The sequence below is a fragment of the Prionailurus bengalensis genome, chromosome E1 (genome assembly GCF_016509475.1).
Source record: "Prionailurus bengalensis isolate Pbe53 chromosome E1, Fcat_Pben_1.1_paternal_pri, whole genome shotgun sequence".
NCBI lineage: Eukaryota > Metazoa > Chordata > Mammalia > Carnivora > Felidae > Prionailurus > Prionailurus bengalensis.
Window position 1 is genome coordinate 18,703,640 of NC_057347.1, and position 18,618 is coordinate 18,722,257.

General features: G+C 56.2%; 1 protein-coding gene across 3 annotated transcripts; it reads right to left on the reverse strand.

Annotated features, from left to right (window-relative positions):
* Positions 1 to 575: 575 nt before the first annotated feature.
* LGALS9 (galectin 9) lies at positions 576 to 18,134 on the reverse strand. Of its 3 annotated transcripts, XM_043583613.1 has the most exons (11): positions 17,984 to 18,131; positions 11,947 to 12,038; positions 9,329 to 9,530; positions 8,107 to 8,217; positions 6,835 to 6,930; positions 5,112 to 5,147; positions 4,489 to 4,539; positions 3,906 to 3,947; positions 3,377 to 3,465; positions 3,084 to 3,246; positions 576 to 1,333 (listed from the first exon to the last, which is right to left on the reverse strand). In XM_043583613.1, exons 1-11 carry the CDS (start codon positions 18,020 to 18,022, stop codon positions 1,187 to 1,189), a joined length of 1,068 nt encoding a protein of 355 aa, XP_043439548.1. In that variant the 5' UTR covers positions 18,023 to 18,131; the 3' UTR covers positions 576 to 1,186. The 3 variants fall into 3 exon arrangements, with proteins under 3 accessions (XP_043439548.1, XP_043439549.1, XP_043439550.1); XM_043583614.1 differs by lacking the exon at positions 6,835 to 6,930 and having other exon boundaries at positions 17,984 to 18,134; XM_043583615.1 differs by lacking the exons at positions 3,084 to 3,246; positions 6,835 to 6,930 and having other exon boundaries at positions 1,255 to 1,333; positions 17,984 to 18,133.
* Positions 18,135 to 18,618: the final 484 nt, after the last annotated feature.

Consider the following 18,618-nt stretch of genomic DNA (forward strand, 5'->3'; position numbering starts at 1 on the left):
GGTGCTGCCGGTCTGAGGCCGATGCTCTGAGCCCCAGCCTGGTTCCAGAAGCACTGGATTCTTGATGGAGTCAGCAGGCTGAGTTGGCATCGTGTGGGCACAGAACCGGCCTTCCTGCGCCGGCCCAGTGGCTGGTAGGGAGCCCCCCACACTGAGCCACTCTCCCCACTGTACCCTAACCCCGGACGCTGGGACCCACAGTGGAACGACACAGACAGGTGTCCGCTTGAGTCAGCTTCTCCTGAGACCACACCCGCCACCTCCTCCCACTGGGACACAGGGGGCTGATAAGCCATCTGGCCTTCTGGCCCAGCCCTTGCAGTGTGAGTTTGCGGGGTTGGCCTGTTACCAAGCTTCCTGCATCACAGATTCCTGCCCAGGAGGCCCGAGCCCAACCTGCTTCGTCCCACCCACGTGGGGTGTGTGAGGGACCCACTGGGAGCAGGTGTGGATGTCAGGACCCACCCCATCAGTGAACCCATGCTCTCTCCTCCCGTTGCCCTTGCCCAGAACTTCCCCAACTCCAGAGACTCCAGAATGTCTCAGACACATTCAATAACCACAGTGAGCCCATGCACAGGTGCCCATAAGCATTTGTCTTTCTTTGAAGGAGGCTGGGAAAGGACCTGCTGGCTGGTGGAGATCAGGGGAGCGTCCTCAGGGTATCTTTCCAGGAGCAGGGAGGGTGGGAGCTGGGTGCAAGGCAAGGTCAAAGGTAGGAGAAAGGGGAGGGGCCCAGGACACAGCTTCCCACTAGAACGAACGGCTTGGGGCTGAGGCGGAGTTGACCCGGGGGCAGGGGGTAGGGAGTGTGACAGAGGGGCAGATGGGGTGCAGGCCTGGTCTGGGATCTTGGGCTCTCCCTTTCTGCCAAGGGGACTGAACATAGGGCTTAACCTGTGGGGACCACCCCCCTCTCCTCAGACGGCAGGACTGGGGTGGCTGCTGGAGCCCCAGGTACTGCTCTGAGGAAGGCGCCGCCCCCCACCCGCCGCCAGCTGCCCTCCTCCCCTCCAGGCTGGCTGCAGCCGGAAGCAGAGCCAGACAAGGACACAGTCTCTCCAGAAAAGTCCCCAGATCGTCAGGTGGCTGGAAAGGCCCGGGCAGGGACAGGGGAGGTGGAGGTGAGGAGCAGATCCGAACAGCAGCATGCCCCTTCCCTTACCCCCAGGGCCAGGGAGCCCGCCTATGTCTGCACATGGGTCAGCTGGATGTCACCCGCCACCTCCAGGCTGTTGATGGCAGGCAGGTTCTTCAGGCGGTGGCAGTATTCAAGCAGGTGCTGACCGTCCACGGACACCTTGAGGCAGTGGCCTTCACACATGATCCACACCTGCATGGAGACCACGTTATTTGCACTCCCCTTGGAAAGTCCTCAACCCTAAATGCAGGCTCGTGTCTCCCACCACCTACCTGCCTTCCTCAAACATGAAGCAAGTCTCACACCTGCCTTCAGCCCACCTGGGGGAGCCCACCCTTCCCTCCACACACCTCCTGTTCTTCCCCTTGTGCCTTTACATGCCCCGCTCCCCCTTCCTCTGTGCTCGCCGCGCTGCCCCCCCTGCCCCCCTGCACCCATACAGGTGGCTTCTCCCCAACCAGCAAGCCTCCCCTGCCTTCCCCCACCTGGTCAGATGCCCCTCAGGCCGTGTCGCCCACCCTACCCCCACTCTCCCACTGACCCCGAGCCTCTAGGGGTAGGAACACTGGCCTGTGGCATCCATGTCCCTAGTGGCTGGCACCCAGCCAGCCTCCATGCCCGCACCCCTGCAGTGCAGCCTCCTGACTTGTGCTTCCCACCCCACATGTGCTCCCGGAGGCAGCGAGACCACGTCTGAAAACATCACCAGGACAGCTGACACTTCCGGCACACTTACTGTGCCCTGGGCACTGTCCTAAGCCTGTCACAGACATTATTTCATTTCATTCTAACATCTCTATGAGACTGATTATTATTAGCCCCGTTAAAAACATTTTTCTGGTAATGTTTTTGAGAGAGTGCACATGCACAAGCGGGGGAGGGGCAGAGAGAGAAGACGCGGAATCTGAAGCAGGCTCCAGGCTCTGAGCTGTCAACACAACTGGGGCTTGAACTCACAAGCCGCGAGATCACGACCTGAGCCAAAGTTGGACGCTGAACCCACACGCTGAGCCACCCAGGCGCTCCATATTAGCCCCATTTTTTTAGATGAGAAAACTGAGGCCCGGAGCAGTGAAGTCACTTGCTCAAAGTCACACAGCTACCTAGGAATCCATGCATACTGCTCTCTGGCTTGAAACATAACAGCACGCTGCACTGAAATCCAAACTTCTTCCCACAGCTCTCAAGGCCCTACGTCAGTCACCTCCAAGCCTGGGTGAGGAGTATCATGGCATATTTTAAGATAAGATGTCCAGGCTGGGATGGGGCCAGGTGAACCGAATGCGTAGGTGGGGCCGAGAACACCTGCCCTGTGTGATCGGGCCTCCAGCCTCACCACCCACACCTTTCTGTTGTCACTTTGGCCAGAAGCCCCTGGCCTCCCTGTCCCTAGACAGACCATGCCCCTGACTCTACCTTTGCGGGAATAGCTGCCCCCTCTGCCGCCCACCAGGAATGCCCCCTCAGATCTTTGTGAGGCGGGCTTCTTCTGAGGTCTCAGCTGCACTAGGGCCCCCTCTGACAGCTGTCCCCATCAGGGCCCCAGGGCTCACTCGATCCCATTAGTCTGTTTTGCTCTCTGCACAGACCAGTTGTTATTTCCAATGACCTGTCCGGGATTGTTGAATGAGTGAGAGGTAAATGAATGACCCATGCTTGGGCCCCACCTGGCACTTACTGGCTGTGTGACCTCAGGCGAGTAACCTGTACCTGTGAGCCTGTCCCTTCACTGGCGAGCAGAGGCACCGCCACCCACCCTATGTGGGACAGTACGAGGAAAACAGTAATAGCAGCCATCTGGGGGGCACGTTCTGTTCTTCTAGGCCCAGGTTTCACCCCAGAGGCCTCAGCTCCCACATCTTTCAAGGTGCCCCCAGATGCCCTCCACGCCCTGCTTTGTTTGCCCGTTGACCCCCTCTGTGCTCCGGCCGCGGCATCTTACCGAGAAGCTCTGGCCTCGGACAAAAGGCATTTTTCGGGGCAGGCTTCGCTCCTCGGACCCCCAAGAGCCGTTGACCTGTGTGTTGCGGACCACGGTGTTCTCGTCGAAACGGGGGTTCAGGTGGAAGGCGATGTCACTCCCACAGCGCAGGTTGATGTGGAACCTGGGCATGGGCAGCTCCCATGAACCTCTTCTGCCCACTGAGCTCTGAGTCCCTACCCCTCCCAGCCTGCCCAGAGCCAGGGGGGGACGACCAGAGGACCTTGAGAGCCTTCTTGAAGGCCCTGGCTTACCTCTGGGCACTGGGCAGGACGGTGCCAGACACGATGATGCTCTTGGAGGGGTACAGCCCACCCGGGATGGAGGTGAAGAAAGGCATCGACTATCAGGAGGAGAGGGGACAGGTCAGTCGCAGGGGGGCTTTGTGCCAATTTCCATGAATATGGACTGTCAGCTGAGTTTGACGGCCACTTCTGAGAGTAATATATTTTCAAGAAAGAACTCCGTAATATCCTCACTTGGTTCAGTAAATGCCAACGGAAAACTTTCCAGCATTGCTCAAAGTAACGGGCTCAAGTTGTCATGAAAAGAGCTTTGGCCGGATGCCGTAGGATGCTTGGGCTGGGGGGAAGGCCCTAGCCTATGCTCATGTCGAAGGGACAGTTTTAAAGGTGACAGCTCCTTTCAACAGCCTTTTAATTCACTTGGATGTTTTCACACGTTAGCTTACTAAAGGGTTGCCTTAATTTTGTAAGCTGCCCCTCACCTCCCACCCTGCCCTACTTGCACAAGGCGTCCGCCCCTCCCAGAGAAACCACTTACGTAGGTTGGGTTGGGGTACGCCATAGGTGGGATGACGGGGTTCTGTTGAAAGAGACCAGGAAGTTTGGTTTGGGAGTGCACACCCACATGGGACCCCCACATTCCAGAGGCCCCTGGCCTCTCGGCTTCGCCTTCCTTCTCAAGTCAGCCTTGGTGAAACTTCTTGCCATGTCCCCCGACATCGTGGCCGCCTGCCTGCAGGTAGCCGCACTAACTCCAGGCCTCCCCTCTGATTTGTGCCCGGGGCGGGAGAAGCAGCAGCAGCTTAAGCCTGTGACCCGCGGTGACATGCCAGGGGCTTGTCCTCAGGACGCAGAGTCTCATACCCACGTGCTGGGACGGCTGCACTCCCCTCTCAGTGACAGCAGGACCAGGTTTTTTGCTGGTCCCTGAGAAACCCGCTCCAGAATCTTTGCCGTCCCCAGGGGCATTTTACTCATGTGCCTCCCGAGCAGAAGGCCCAACCCCCCAAAACTCTATCCTCTTTGCTGCACTTCCTTCCTGCCTCTGGGACTAGAGAATTCAGTCCTTGGTGAAGGGGCACACGGTGGGGCCGTGATCTGACCCGAGCTTTCAAACTTACAGGGAACATCTGTCCGGGGGCGCTCTGCATGGTGTGGATGACAGTTTGAGTCTGGAAGAAAGAAATCCAGATTTGAACCGGCTCTCCGCGGCGTCAAGACCACCAGCTGCCACCAGAGGGCATCACTTAACCCCCTATGAGGTGACTCCATCTTGAGCGTGTAAGCAGCCCAATGGCCCCCGCCAGATCCCCCGAAACTGGCGGATGGAGGGGTATCTTCTCTCAAGGCGGTGAGGTAGGGGCAAAGGTTTCTTCTACTTGGAGAAGAAATATGGCTGCGCTTGTGGCCTGTGGCTCGTCTTTCTCCTCAGGGGACTTTACGTGGCACAGCCTCGCTTTACGAGAGGAACGAGTGGATGTGTGGCCTCGGTCTCCTGTGGCCGCTCACAGTAAAGGGCAGGGGCTTGAGCAGACAGGGGGCAATTCAAGGTGTTTCCCAATTCACGAGGGCCAGCCAACCCCCTTGCCCTGCTTCCACCCTCCCCCCCACCCCCCCCACGACAGCCAGGCAGACGGCCCGGGGTGGCCTCCCCGTGGGAGAGGCCCGGAGCCCAGCCTGCGTCCTCCTTTGAACCCACCGGAAGAAGCAAAATTAAGAGGATGGGAGAAATCCAGAGACTTACAATGGGAGCCGCGTTGGCCTGCCAAGTGCCTGGGGACTGAAGGGGAAGAGAAAAATCAAACAGTAGTTGACGTTGGTGTTTCACGAGGGTGAGACACTGGCGGCAAGTGGAGTGAGAAATGCCTCCCCAGACTCACGCTCACCTCCTTCCTGCTCCCTAGCAAGCCTTCCAGAGCGAGCCTCCCCCACCATCCCAGGCCCACCGGGGTTGGGGGGTACAGTCAGGGTTGGGGGTACGGTCAGATTGGGGAACATCCGCATTGGCTCCTCCAGAGGGAGCAGAGGATGGGTCGCAGAGAGACCGTACAGCTTCCCTTCCCTCCCCGAGGCAAAACCACTACTTCCGGTGCCCTATTTCATCCGTAAGGTCAACCACTTAGTGAAGGCCGGCTGTGTGCCAGGCTCTGGCTTTGACACTTTTACAAGGGAGGCACCCTCGGCTCCTGTTTCGCTAGCGAGGCAGCTGGGTCAGAAAGGTTAAGCAACTTGCCCAAGCTCCTCCCAGTAGTAAGTGATAAAATCCAAACTGCTACTCGGTTTTGGCTGATTGTATCTACCACACCCCGTCGTCCCCAGGCCAGAGCCGAAGTCGGGCTGCCCTGCAAGACTCCCTGAAGCTTGCCCGGTCCTGAAGTCAGCGGGGCGCAAGGCGCATGCCCTGTCTGTACTGCGATGGGCCACAGAAAGCCTGGGTAGAGAGGCACCCCTTCTTCAGCCCCCGCTGCTCCAGTGCTCGAAGGAGGGGCCAGGCCATGCTTCCCTTCCTGTCCTAGACCCTGTCCCCACCCAGCAGACCCTTCTTGCCCTGGCTGGTCTCCCCTTCTGCTGGCTGTGCAAACCACACTCCACAGGCACCGAGCCCCTACTGCTTGCCCAGATGCTAGGCTAAGTGCTGGGGATACACAAATGAACGACCCACAGTCCCAGCCCACAAGGGGCTTGTGGGTGTAGGGAAGGAGGGGGTGGAGGGACAGGGACAGATACGTAGGCACAGTTACAACAGGACGTGGTAATTGGCATAGCACAGATATATACAAAGTCCATGGGGACACTGGGGTGGGGGGGGACATCCAACGATGTTCCAAGCAGCAAAGATGCCCTTGAAGAGTGACATTTAAGCAGAGCAGTGAAGGGCTGTTAGAGGTTGGCTGGGGCTGAGGTGGCCCAGGGTGTTTTCAGCACCAGGATTGCAGGTGCAAAAAGCATGTGGCCCCAGAGAGCCTCAAGTGAGCAGTGGAGGCTGCCTAAGCTTCATGGGGGAAGGGGTGTGGCCAGGAGGTGGGCTGGGGCAGGACTGGGGTGGGAGCAGGGTGGTTTCAGCACATCCTGCCAGGAATTTAAGGCTTTATTGAGAAGGGTTTGCAGCCTTTAGGATTTTTAAGCAGGGAGAGGACGCAGTCGCATTTGGGTGTAGGGAGGTCACTGCCGCAGTGGGCGGGGTGAGTGGGGAACTAGAGCCCGGTCCTTGTAGTCAAGGGTCAGATGGCCTGGCCCAAGAAAGGCAGTGGCTTCGGGAGGGAGAGGTGTGGGTGCAATGCAGGCATACTAAGGAGGGGAAGGAAGGCCGACTCCCAGGTCCCCAGCTCTGGGCCAGGTGGTGTGGTAGAGACAGGGAAGCTTTGGGTAGGCATCATGGGGCCCGCCTGCTGGAACCAGCCTCTCGGAGCCTCTGTCCTTCCTGATGAGCGCTCGCTCGGCCTCCAAGGCCTCCACATTGAACTCACTTTTGGCTTTCGCCCTTTGGGCCTGGGTGGGAAACAGGCAGTCTGGGAGAACTGCACCGTGGAGAAGGCAGGCTGCATAGGGGTTGCTCGCATGTTCTGTTAAAACAAAAGGCACCAAGGCATGAAGAGAAGCATTCATGGAGCCAAGGAAGGTCAGACAGGCAGGGGCCTGGGCCAGAGGGAGGAAGCCAGGCAGGCCGGGGAGAGTGTTCAGGATCATGCAGAGAGGCAGAGGGAGGATTCGGCTCCAGTGAGGGACAGCAGGCCAGTGAGCTCCTGCCCCACCCTCCCCCACCCTCCTCCGTCTTTCTCCTTCGCCCTCCCTTCCCCTCCCCTGCTCTCTTCCCCAGGCCCATGGGGAAAGAGTTGGGTAGGGAGGGAATGTGAGAGATCAGGACGAGAGAGAGAGAGGAGCTTGGACCCATGGAGGGCCTGCTGTGTGCGCTTCTCATCTCAGGGAGCACCAGGACCAAAAATGGTGACAGCGGTGCCCCTCAGCCTCCTGGGGCCCTGAGGGAACGTGCGCCCAGCATACCCCATCCTCCCAGTTTTCAAAAAAGCCAGAAATCCTGGCTTTTTTTTCCTCACCTTTTTTTTTCCCCTTTAATTGTGGTGACACACGTGTGAATTTACCATCTCAACCAACTTTAAGTGTATGGTTCCAGCGGCATTAAGTACATTGGCACTGTCATACATCCGTCACCACCACCCACTTCCAGAATGCAAAACTTCTTCTCCTGGCCTTTTAGATGCTGGCCACACGTTCGAAAATGTTGACACACGGAGAGGGGCCAATAGACCCTGGCGTGGGCCCAGGCAGGCCGTCTTGTGAGCTCACTGAATTCACCCAATAACTCATGGGGCAGCAGTGGCTACGCCCCTTCCACAGATGGGGAAACTGAGGCTGGGAGAGGCACAGTTGCTTGTGTAAGATCTCACAGCTGGTGATAATGGCAGAGATAGGCATCTGAGCTAGATTCAGTTGGATTCCCAAGCCTGGGTTCTTTCTAGAGCCACGTGGCCTCCTAAGCATGGTGGAAATAGAGAGTGACAGAGAGCAGTGGCCAGAGTGTCTGGGAGACTGAGACGAGGGTTCTGGACAAAGACAGTGAGTAACACAGAAGGACAGGACAGGGGAGCTGGAGGTGTGCTCCCAGAGTCACCTGGGTAGGACATTGGCTGCTACCATTGGGCCCTCCCAGCAGGGCCTATGTGCAGCTAGACTGGGCCCTGCACTCAGCCCTGAGACGGGTGCCAAAGGGACATTCTGACCTGGAAGCCGATGTAGGACAGGTGCACAGCACCGCTGATGGAGAGGGTGTCCACGCGGTGGAAGGGCACGCGGTGTGAGTACTGCACAAAATGGCTCCCGTTCACTGTCACCTGTGAAGACAAGTGCATATTCCAGAACAGTGGTCTCAGGCCAGGGCGGGGGACCTGAACCCCTGCTCCCAGGAATTAAGACCTGTGTTTGGTTTTCACATCTGTCCCCCAGGGGTCAGGGACACCAGCCTTCAGAGCTGTGCCAGTTGTAAGAACATGGCCTATGATCCAAAGTGCATCGGAACCCAGTCCCTACTGGGCTCTACTGGGCTTTTCAGTTCTTACAGTCATTTGTTTATTGCAATCAGTTTACCTTTCTTTTTTTTTTTTTAATTTTTTTAATGTTTATTTTTGAGAAAGAGAGCACGCACGGGTGGGGGAGGGGCAGAGAGAGAGAGAGAGAGGGAGACACAGAATCGGAAGCAGGCTCCAGGCTCCGAGCTGTCAGCACAGAGCCCAACGTGGGGCTCGAACTCACGAACCATGAGATCATGACCTGGGCTGAAGTCGGATGCTTAACCAACCGAGCCACCTAGGTGCCTCAATCAGTTTATATTTCTAATGTTAGCTCATTGAGGTGTTTAAATATGCATAAGCATGTTCATGGGGAGCAGGGGAGAGGCAGGTTGTACACTAAGGGGACGGGAACATCCATGCTCGCACAGAGAAGGACAGACACGGGGACACTCACCCCCCACCTGTCTCCCAAGCCCAGAGACACTACTCTGCTTACGTAATTTGCAACACCATGTAAAACTAAGCCATTGGCGGAACCCGGACAAAGGCTGCAACGATATTAGCAAAAACCAAACGTTAGCAGGGACCTGCAGGGGAGGAAAGCCTACAGCAAAGGAATGGAATGAACTAGAACTTTAAAGACCCGCAAGGCCCAAAAGCGCCACGGTGATTTACCTAGTTCCTATTTCCTGAGTAAAAGCAGCAACAGGTGTCCCTGTAGATGTGCAGGTGAAGGTGTGTGAGCAGACTGTGGCCATCGCTAACGTTCTTACAAGGCAAACGTCCTGCCATCTGTATAATGGCATTGCTCACGTGACCATTTAAAAGCTCACGTGACTTCTGATGGCTGCTCACCGCACCTGATAGGGCCGGGAGGGAGGGGAGGGAGGGGAAGGAGGCGGTGGGAAGGCGGGCGAGGGGGGCTGCTTCTCACCTTGAAATTGTAGCTGTCCACCAGGAAGCAGAGCTCAAATGGGTTCCCCATCTGGAAAGGCATATGCATCTTCCTCTCCTCTGGCCCCCAGCATCCGTTCTGCTTTGTGTTGCAGACCACATACCCACCCTCTTCGAACCGTGGGTTGAAGTGGAAGGCAATGTCATTGTCGCTGGGGCCGGAATGAAAGTTCACAGCAAACCTAGGCAGAAAGAGATTCCGAAGCCTGGTTTCTTGCCAAGTGGGGGGAGGGGGGCTCACGCCCTTGACTTGGTCTGTCTGCGAACTTGCATACAACCTGCATGGCAGGTTTGGACCCATCCTTAGTTTGTTGCCATCCTCTCTGTCCACCTAGCTTGGACTTCATGTGTGTTTGTGCAATTGTTGCATGCTGCCCTTACGGTATGATTTTCTAAAAATACGTAGAACACGGGTAAACAAGAATAGTGGACGCTTTCACGCCAAGTGGATACTCGGAGGCCAGCCCCCATCAGCTCAGTTGGGAAAGAAGAAAACCAATTCAAAGGCGATGCAGAATTGAGGGAATAGGCCTCCAGAGCTGGTTTCTAAGGCACAGAGTAAGCAGTAGCTCTCTGTCTCTCACTGGAGGTTGGCGTGCGTCCCACACATGACGTGCGGAGTGGTGGCCCCGAAGTCAGCAGGTCTGGACCCAGACCCCAGCCTCTACACTGCGCGTCATTTGTGACGGTTCTGAGCCACACTACCCTCAAGTCACCATCACCAGGGAGGTGGGTTACTTCCTTTGGGGATGCTTAATGAGGCGGTGTTCTGGAAAGCCCCACCCAAGCCCATTTCCATTCCTGCCTCTCTCCTCGGAAGCAGCCTCTCACTATCAAAACTGCCTTTGGGTACAGCCTATGGCTCCGAGGTGAGGGATTAAAACGAAGAACCTTCCGAGGAGCCTCGCTCCCAGAAGGGGCACAGTAAACATTTGTTCTGTCTCTTCCCAGACAGAGCTCCCTCAGGTCCTACAACCAAGTTCCAGCCTGAGGCTCTCCTCCGAGGCGTCTCTGTCCACAGCCTTCCCTGAGCTCAGCGCACCAGCGTGGTCCGCCGCCTGCTTCTCGGGGTCACTCCGGTCTCCCCAGCTAACGCACAGTGCTCTCCTGTCACCCACATCCCCCACGGTGCCGGGCTCTGCACCAAGCCCAGAAGCGGCCCTTGAGAGTCATTCTATTAAATTCCTGCAGATGCCGCTCGATTTCTTGCTGGAGGAGCTCTTAGAAAATTTCTGCCTCGGGGCCCCTGGCTGGCTCAGTCAGGTAAGCGTCCGACTTTGGCTCAGGTCACCACGTTACAGTTCATGGGTTCGAGCCCCATGTCGGGCTCTGTGCTGACAGCCCAGAGCCTGGAGCCTGCTTCAGATTCTATGCCTCCCTCTCTCTCTGCCCCTCCCCTACTCATGCTCTGTTTCTGTCTCTCAAAAATAAATAAATGTAAAAAAAAAGAAAAGAAAACGAAAGCGAAAACTCCTGCGTGCAGAAGCTTTGCAGGAAGAAGTGGGACAGTCTCTGTTAGACAGGATGGGAGTAGAAAGCCATCCTGGTGCCAGGGGAGGGGTAGGCAGAGGGAGAGGGAGAGAGAAAGAAGGGAAGTTCAGAGGTGAGGTCCCCAAGTTCCCTGCTGGCAGGGTTTAGGGGGATCCCGGTGCCTCCCTTCCCTCAGAGTCTCCTGGGGGCGCTCAGGGCTCTGGGACAAGTCCCACGGTCAGCGCGACCATGTCCACCTGGCAGGGAAACGGTGGTGGAGGAAGTCATCTAGAGTCTAGATGCCGAGCTGAGGTAGGGCCCGGCCTGGGAGCGACGTGAAGGTGGGTCCAGGAGGTCCCAGAACCCGTGCCAGGTGGTGAGAGAGAGGACCACAGTGAGCAAGAGACATTGGAGACTGAGGCAGAAAGGCTTCTGAGAGAGGCCGCGGGTCCAGACGGGCTCCCGTGGGCACCGTGGACCTCAGGAACCAGCCCCCATGTACACAGGCCCCGTGCAAAGTGGGCGAGAAGCTGGACCGCAGCAGAGGCCAGCCAAGGCCGCCCGAGCTTCCGAAGGGCCTCCAGCCTCTGAGAAGTCGAGTGCCTCCCCGCCTCCCTGTTCCCAGAAATCCCTCCTTGGGAAGGAGGGGGGTGGTGGGAAACAGCACTTAAATGGTGTTTGTGTTTTGGATCGACTTAGTATTTTCCAGAAAAGACCCTGATACTGAAAGCGACTTGCATTTGATGGCAAGTTTCAATATTTCTGTATCAGCCAGATGAGGGCTCCAAAGTACTTAAGGGCAAGTTCAGGAAATAAAGGAAGTGATATTTTTGCCACTCAGTTATGGTGTAGAAAGTTCGATCCCAGAACAAAATCATCTGCTTCTGGGCTGGCCTGCCTCCCTCCTTAGACTATGAGCTCCTGTCACCCCGATGTCTATGGGGAATCTCTGTTAATGGTGGCCAGACGCTATGAGCAGATGACAGTAGTGTCACACAGATCACCCGGGATCCCCCGAGCCAGGCGCAAGCGGCTCCAAGGGTGTAGGGCGAACCCACCTGAGCTGACAGGGGCCACGGTTTGCCAAGGGGTGAGGCTAGAGAGAAAAAAAAAAACAGTTCCAGGTACCTGGTTCCATTGTAGTAAAGAACGTTCCCAGTGAGAGTGATTTTAAGTCCATCATGGAGACCCCCCTGGATTTTCCCAGAGAAGGGGATGATCTGTAGGGAGAAGAGGCAGGTCAGTCAGTGGGCCCACCTCCGTCTGGTCCCCCCAGCACTTGCTAGAGGCGCCTGGGTGTGTCAGCCTCATGGATCCTCCGGGCCCGTGAGGGAGCAGATCTGAGTCCAGATAGTTCCACACACATTCTAAGATTGTGACGGGGAGGCTCTGGGGCTCTGAGACGACGTGATGGGGTGCTGGCCTCCCTTGAGAGTCCGAAAGTGACAACTGCTAAGAGGAAGTAACATGTACATGGCCCCGAGATGGGAAGGAGCCAGTGATGGGAGGAAGGAGTGATGGGAGCGCTGGACCCCAGGTGAAGCTCCTAGCGAAGGCCCCAGAGCCCTGGCTGGGGACTCAGGAGGCCCAAAGGACCAAAAGAGCCCACCCATTCTAGAGGATAAACCTTCCACTTGCCTGACAGGGCCAGGAAGAACGCATCCTCCCCTGCTCCTGCCCTCCCCGCCCATAGAACCATGGTGACCATGACCTTTGCCCTTCCAGCCACCTCAGGTAGCGCCTCTCCTCAGATGCTCTCTGCAGCCATGGGGCAGCCCCCTCTTCTACTTCTGCGTTTCGGCTCCCCGTTCCTTTCCTCGGGCCCTCGGCAGCCTCCGGAGTCCTCCTCCTAGGGCCCCTCGGCACCAGCTTTGTCAAATTCTCATTCCTGGGCCACTTCAAAGGACCAACGGTTATGGTGAGGCACGCCTCCTTTCAGAGCCAGACATACTCCAGGTCTGAATGCTAATTCTTTGGCTCATTACCTGAGTGGCCTTGGGAAGCTTATTGAACGTCTCTTTGCCTCAGTTTCCTCATCTGTAAACAGAGGGATAAATCCCCCCCTTCTGTGTCAGTTTGATGATTAAGAAAAAGTCTGCGGAAGAAGCTGGCACCTAGCAGGTGTCTCTCTACCGCCCCCCTTCTTCGATGTTGGGCTCTCTGAGCGAAACCCCAAACTGGTTATTTCTCAACTGTCAAAGCCTAACTCCAGAATCCCTCTTAACTAATGTGGTTGTATAACCTGCATTAGACTGGGAGAGACATCTAGCTCCCCGTCAATTTTCACACTTGTTAAGTTGTTCACACCTTCTCTAACTTCTCCCCTAGGTCAGTTCCTTGCAAAAATGAAATGCTTACAGGAGCCAGGCCGGTGATATGTGTGAGTGAGATGTCCAGGTAAGGCAATAGGCGAGAGGGACTGGAGGGGAGTATTACAAACTAGACGTCGCCTCCCTCATCTAACAGGGCAGTGTGCGTTCAGCTCTAACCAGTGATCACCACCCATGCCCTGTGCCGGCAGAGCTCCCAAATTTTTAGAAGACAGAAATCTGGATTTTCTTTTCTGTAAAACTTTCTAATTTCTGGGGGGAGAATTCTTTAAAAAGGATTTTGGGGGCACCTGGGTGGCTCAGTTGGTTAAGCGTCTGGGGCTCTTGGTTTCAGCTCAGGTCAGGGTCGTGCAGTTCACGAGATTGAGCCCCCAGTCGGGCTCTGTGCTGGCCTCGCGAAGCCTGCTTGGGATTCTCTCTCTCACCCTCTCTCCCTCTCTCAAAAATAAATAAGCATTAAAAAAAAAAGAGACAGAGAGAGAGGGGGGTGCCTGGGTGGCTCAATCAGTTAAGCATCTGACTTCTGCTCAGGTTATGATCTTGCGGTTTGTGAGTTTGAGCCCCGTGTCAGGCTCTGTGCTGACAGCTCAGAGCCTGGAGCCTGCTTCAGATTCTGTGTCTCCCTCTCTTTCTGTCCCTCCCCTGCTCGTGCTCTTCCTCTCTCTCAAAAACAAATACACATTAAAAAAAGAGATAGAAAAGAAAAAAATACTCCTGGCAAGCATGCGTCCTTCACTTAAGCACATTCACACTAAAGTGTGAAGAACTAAAAGCAGAGGGTGGTTAGGTGGGTTTATCAGCACACAGAAGGGAGGGTGAGATCGTGGGGACGGGGCAGCACAGGTTAATCCTAAGCAACGATGTCCCCAGAAAGGTTTTGAGCTTTCAATGTGTCTTAAATCGTGTCCCCAAATTCCGAAAACCAAGATTATTTTAAATGGAGTACAACTCTGCAGACAAGGCTATTCAACCGCAGCATTGTGACAGCAGAGGACTGGAAAGAAAAGTTCAGCAAGAGGATGATGGTGAAGTAAATGGGTTCGATGTAGCCTCCACAAAAAAAGGAAGAGGAAGAAGGGAATTCTTTGAGAACTGATACGAAATGACCCCATTTGTAGAAAAAACATGGGTGGGAGGCCATATACATGCATTTACTTATTGATGAGGGAGCAGAAGGCAAGCTGGCAGGTCCCAAACACTGCCTTCCCCCCCCCCCCCCGCCCCCACCCCGTGGGATATGTGTGATATTCCTCAGGGACTCCTGGCTGCCTAAGAACAAAGGAAAAGGAAAAAACTAATGATTAACTGATAGAGATCATAGTCACCCTCCATCACCCTCCACAGTGATGTAGGGAACACAGGCAGAAGGAAATGGCAGATAAAACTAAATTTCCTGGGGCACCTGGGTGGTGCAGTCGGTTAAGCGTCCGACTTCAGCCAGGTCACGATCTCACGGTCCGTGAGTTCGAGCCCCGCATCGGGCTCTGGGCTGATGGCTCAGAGCCTGGAGCCTGTTTCCGATTCTGTGTCTCCCTCTCTCTCTCTCCCCCTCCCCCGTTCATGCTCTGTCTCTCTCTGTCCCCAAAATAAATTTAAAAAAAAGTTGAAAAAAAAATAAAAAACACTAAATTTCCTTATAACCTGCAGCCCATTGACAAATACTTGAGGCTGGCGGAGTGAAATGTTTCTCCAGAGACTCTCTACTGTCTTGCTAGAGGGAAGAACAACCTTAGCTGGACAATACGTAGGCCTCCGGTATCCCATGAGTCTCTAGCATTTGAAAATCTCAGTGGAAACTTCCCCTGGACTCTACCTCCCCCAACCCCATGGTATATAACAGGTGTCTCTTCATAGTCCTGGGGCAACAACTCCTGCCCGCAGATCCTGTCCCCGTGCTGCAATAAAATCACCTTTCTGCACCAAAGACGTCTTCGGGAATTCTTTCTTGGCCGTCGGCTCCGGACCCCATGAACCCCACTGTCACCCCCAAAACCTCATCTCCTATTAGGCATAGAATATCTGTGGATGGATTCAAAGAAACCGAGAATACTGGCCGACTCCGACGAGGTCCGGTGGGTTGAATAATTACTACACCTTCCCCGCTGCCCCAAACGTCTACGTTCCAATCCCTGGACTTTGTGGCTCCCGTATGTCACCTTATGAAGCAAATGGGGATTTGAAAGATGTGATTCAGTTACAGATCTTGAGATGGGGAGTTTATCCTAGATTATCTGGGTGGACCCAATGTCATCACAGGGACCTCAAAGAGAGAGGCAGGAGAACAGAGTTAGTGGTAGGAGGTGTGACAACAGAAGAAGCTGCTGGCCGTGAAGATGGAGGGAACCCCAGCCGCGGTAGGCAGGCAGCTTCCAGAAGCTGGAGAAGGCGAGGAGAGCTTCTCCCCTGAAGCCTATATTTTTGGATTTCTGCCCTCCAGAACTGTAAGAGAACAAATCTGTATCGTTTTAGGCCTGGTGGGCCAAGTCTGTTGTGGAATTTGGACCCGTGCACGCGCGCGCGCGCGCGAGAGAGAGAGAGAGAGAGAGAGAACTCTCGGATTTATGGTCCCAAAGACGTGCCTCCTTGTGGTAACAGCTCTCCTACTGGGCAAGTCACTTGATCTGTCTGTGCCCCAGGTCCCTCCTCAGGACAGTGGGACAATAGCACCAACCTGACCGTGCTCGTGAGAGGATTCGATGAGATGCCACACACTGCCACACACGATGAGATGCCACACACTGCCACACACGAAAGCCCCTTGGTTCACAGGCCTTTGACAATGGCAGCTGTTTGCATCAGGATGTGACTCTGCTGAGTCAGAACTTGCTCTCGGCTCCTGGCTGTGCCTGGAGGCTGAGGACTTTCTCCTCCTCTTCTGATCTGGAAGAACCAGGCTCTACCTGCCGGCCTCGGCAGCTGCCTTCTGGAGGAGGCCCAGGGTCACCAGAGGGCTCACTGGCAGGAGGCGGCGGGAGGCTTTCGGCCAAAGGGAGCCATTGCCCTACAGGTTCTGAGGCCCCTCTGGTGGCTGACCTTCCTTCCCTGTTACCTCATTATCCACTCTGAGTGCCACTTTTACAGAGGAAACTGAGGCACAAAAGATTTGGCAGTTTGCCCAAGGCCACTCAGCTGGTGACAAGCATGGGGTCTGAATCCCAGCACACGGCTGGTCAGGTGAGGCGTGTGGGGAGTGGGCAGGAGACGGGGGGCCAGATTCCCAAGGCGGCCCTCATGGCGTTTGGCTCCTCAGAACAGCTGGGCCGCGGGACCTTCCTGCCACCCTTGGGAGGAAGCAACGTTCCCACGGCTGGACGTCAGAGGGCCACTTGGGAGAGGGCACCCTTGTGGGACGGGCAGGTTTTCCTGGTGCCTGTGGGGACTGCACCCATCCTCTTTCTCGTTCGGACTCCAAGGCCCTGTTTTAACTCACTGTTGCCCGCAGGAAGATTCTCCTTCTCATCTGAAACCCTCGAATGCAAGGATTGGCAAGTAAAAACTAGCCACCGGAATCATGAAATGTCGGGGCCTGTGAGGATCTCTGGGATCTCTCATCTGATGGAGAATGAGCCCGAAGTGACACATTTTGACGCTGAGGGCCCCATGGAGGGCCAGCTAACTGGAGCCAGGCCCAGCTTCCTCCAGCGACACCTCCCCTCCCCCCACCCCTGCCCCGCAGCCTCTGTCAGGCTATCAGCCCAGCCCCTCCGGAAGCTCTTGGCCAAGGCCCAGAGGGGCTCCTACGAAGCCTCCTGGGCCTCCTGGGCCCTGCTGCTTGCCTGCCTTCCCCTGTTAATTGCTCTCTCTCTGTGGGCACCTCTCTCTTCTGGGGGCAAGTCAAGGCACCTCCCTTAGTTGCCACTTATCATCTGGGGACATTCGGCAAGTGGCCTCAGCTCCTGTTTCCCACATCTGATGTGGGGGTCGTAAGACTCACAAGGCCACGGGCAGACGGAGTCTACTCACATGTGGCCAAAGGTTGGAGGGAGCCCCCTGGGCCCCGCTCTGCAGGGACAGCCCCACTCCCCTCTCGTTCCCAAGATGGCCCCTCTGCACACACCCTTGGCCTGCCTCTGCCTTGCTAACTCACCCCTCAGGGAGCAGACACCTCCCCCGGAAAGCGTCCCCAGCTGCCTCCAGACTCCTAATAATACAAAACACTTCCAAAGCCCCCTCCCTACCGTGTGCCAGGCACTGTGGCCACACTCTAGATATGCTGCCTCCCTAACCCTTACCCAACCCTGGGAGGTGAGCCCGAAGATGATCCCCTTTTACAGACGTGGAAATTGAGGCCCAGAGAGGTAAAAGTAACTTGCCTGAGGCCCCCCAGCTAGTAAAATGGCTGGACCCAGGGAGGCCATCTCCAAAGTAAGCGCCCTTAACCGCCGCGCTGGGCTGTTTTCCTCCCCTGGGAGCCCTGCTCGCTGCCCCGTGAACATACAAACCATCACTCTTCTCGTTATTATGCCTGCCTCCCCCCTCTTCCCCCTCCCCGCACTTCCCGCACCTAGGACATTTGTCGAAGAGGCATGAATCCCTAGGACGGGCTCCCAGGGGAGCTCCGTGAACCTTTGTCAGAGGCATGAATCCTGGTGGTTATCAGCCCGCCAGTCCAGTCTGGAGATGCAAGGGAGACCGGCATGGGGTGTGCTGGGACTGCCCCTCCTGGCTTTCTGCTCTTTGCCTCGTGTCCTCTTCGGGACACCTGCCCTCCGCCTGCTGCAACCCACGGGTCATTTCCCCACAGACCCAGCGCTGTTTCCTCCTGGCGGAGGCAGCCGGCTCAGCCGGGGCCATCCCATGCCAGCACCAGCCATGCCCTCAGCCCCAGAACTCACCGGGTTCAGGTAGGGAGGCTGGGAGCTGCTTAAGGCCATCTCTCCACTGCCCGTGTGGCCCTTGCTGCTCTCCACGGCCAGCCAGGCAGTCAGTTCTCTGCACTGGGAGGAGATAGCCAGGAAATAGAAAGTGAAGCAAACCTACAGTTACTCAGTAGGGAGGAGCCAGAGGCAAGAGGAAGTGGTCTGGAGAAAAAGAGAAAGGGAGGGTGTTGAGGGAGGGCTGGGGGTACACTGAGGGAGGAGGGAGCAGACACTCCTCACCTCAGTGACCTTTGCCCTTCCTCTCTCCTGTGCTCCGCTCCAACAAACCACTCGTGTTTGGTTCAGACGGATTCAAAGAGCCTGACCTCACTGACATAGCAAGTTTCTAGAGGACACTGTCCACGAGCGTGGGGCCGTGTCTCCTGCGTATGCCCGCCCACAGGGCCCAGAAAACAGTGGGGCTGTGCCGGGCATCGCCCGTGCACGGGGCGGTGGGGGAAGGCCTGCTTCTACCCACTTACACACAGAGAAACTGACGCTCAGCGTCTAAGGGACACGCCCACAATCACACAGCTCAGCAGCGGCCACCCGAGCTATAGGACACCTGGGTTCTCAAAAAAGTATTTCTCCCTTTCAGAATTCTATTCCTG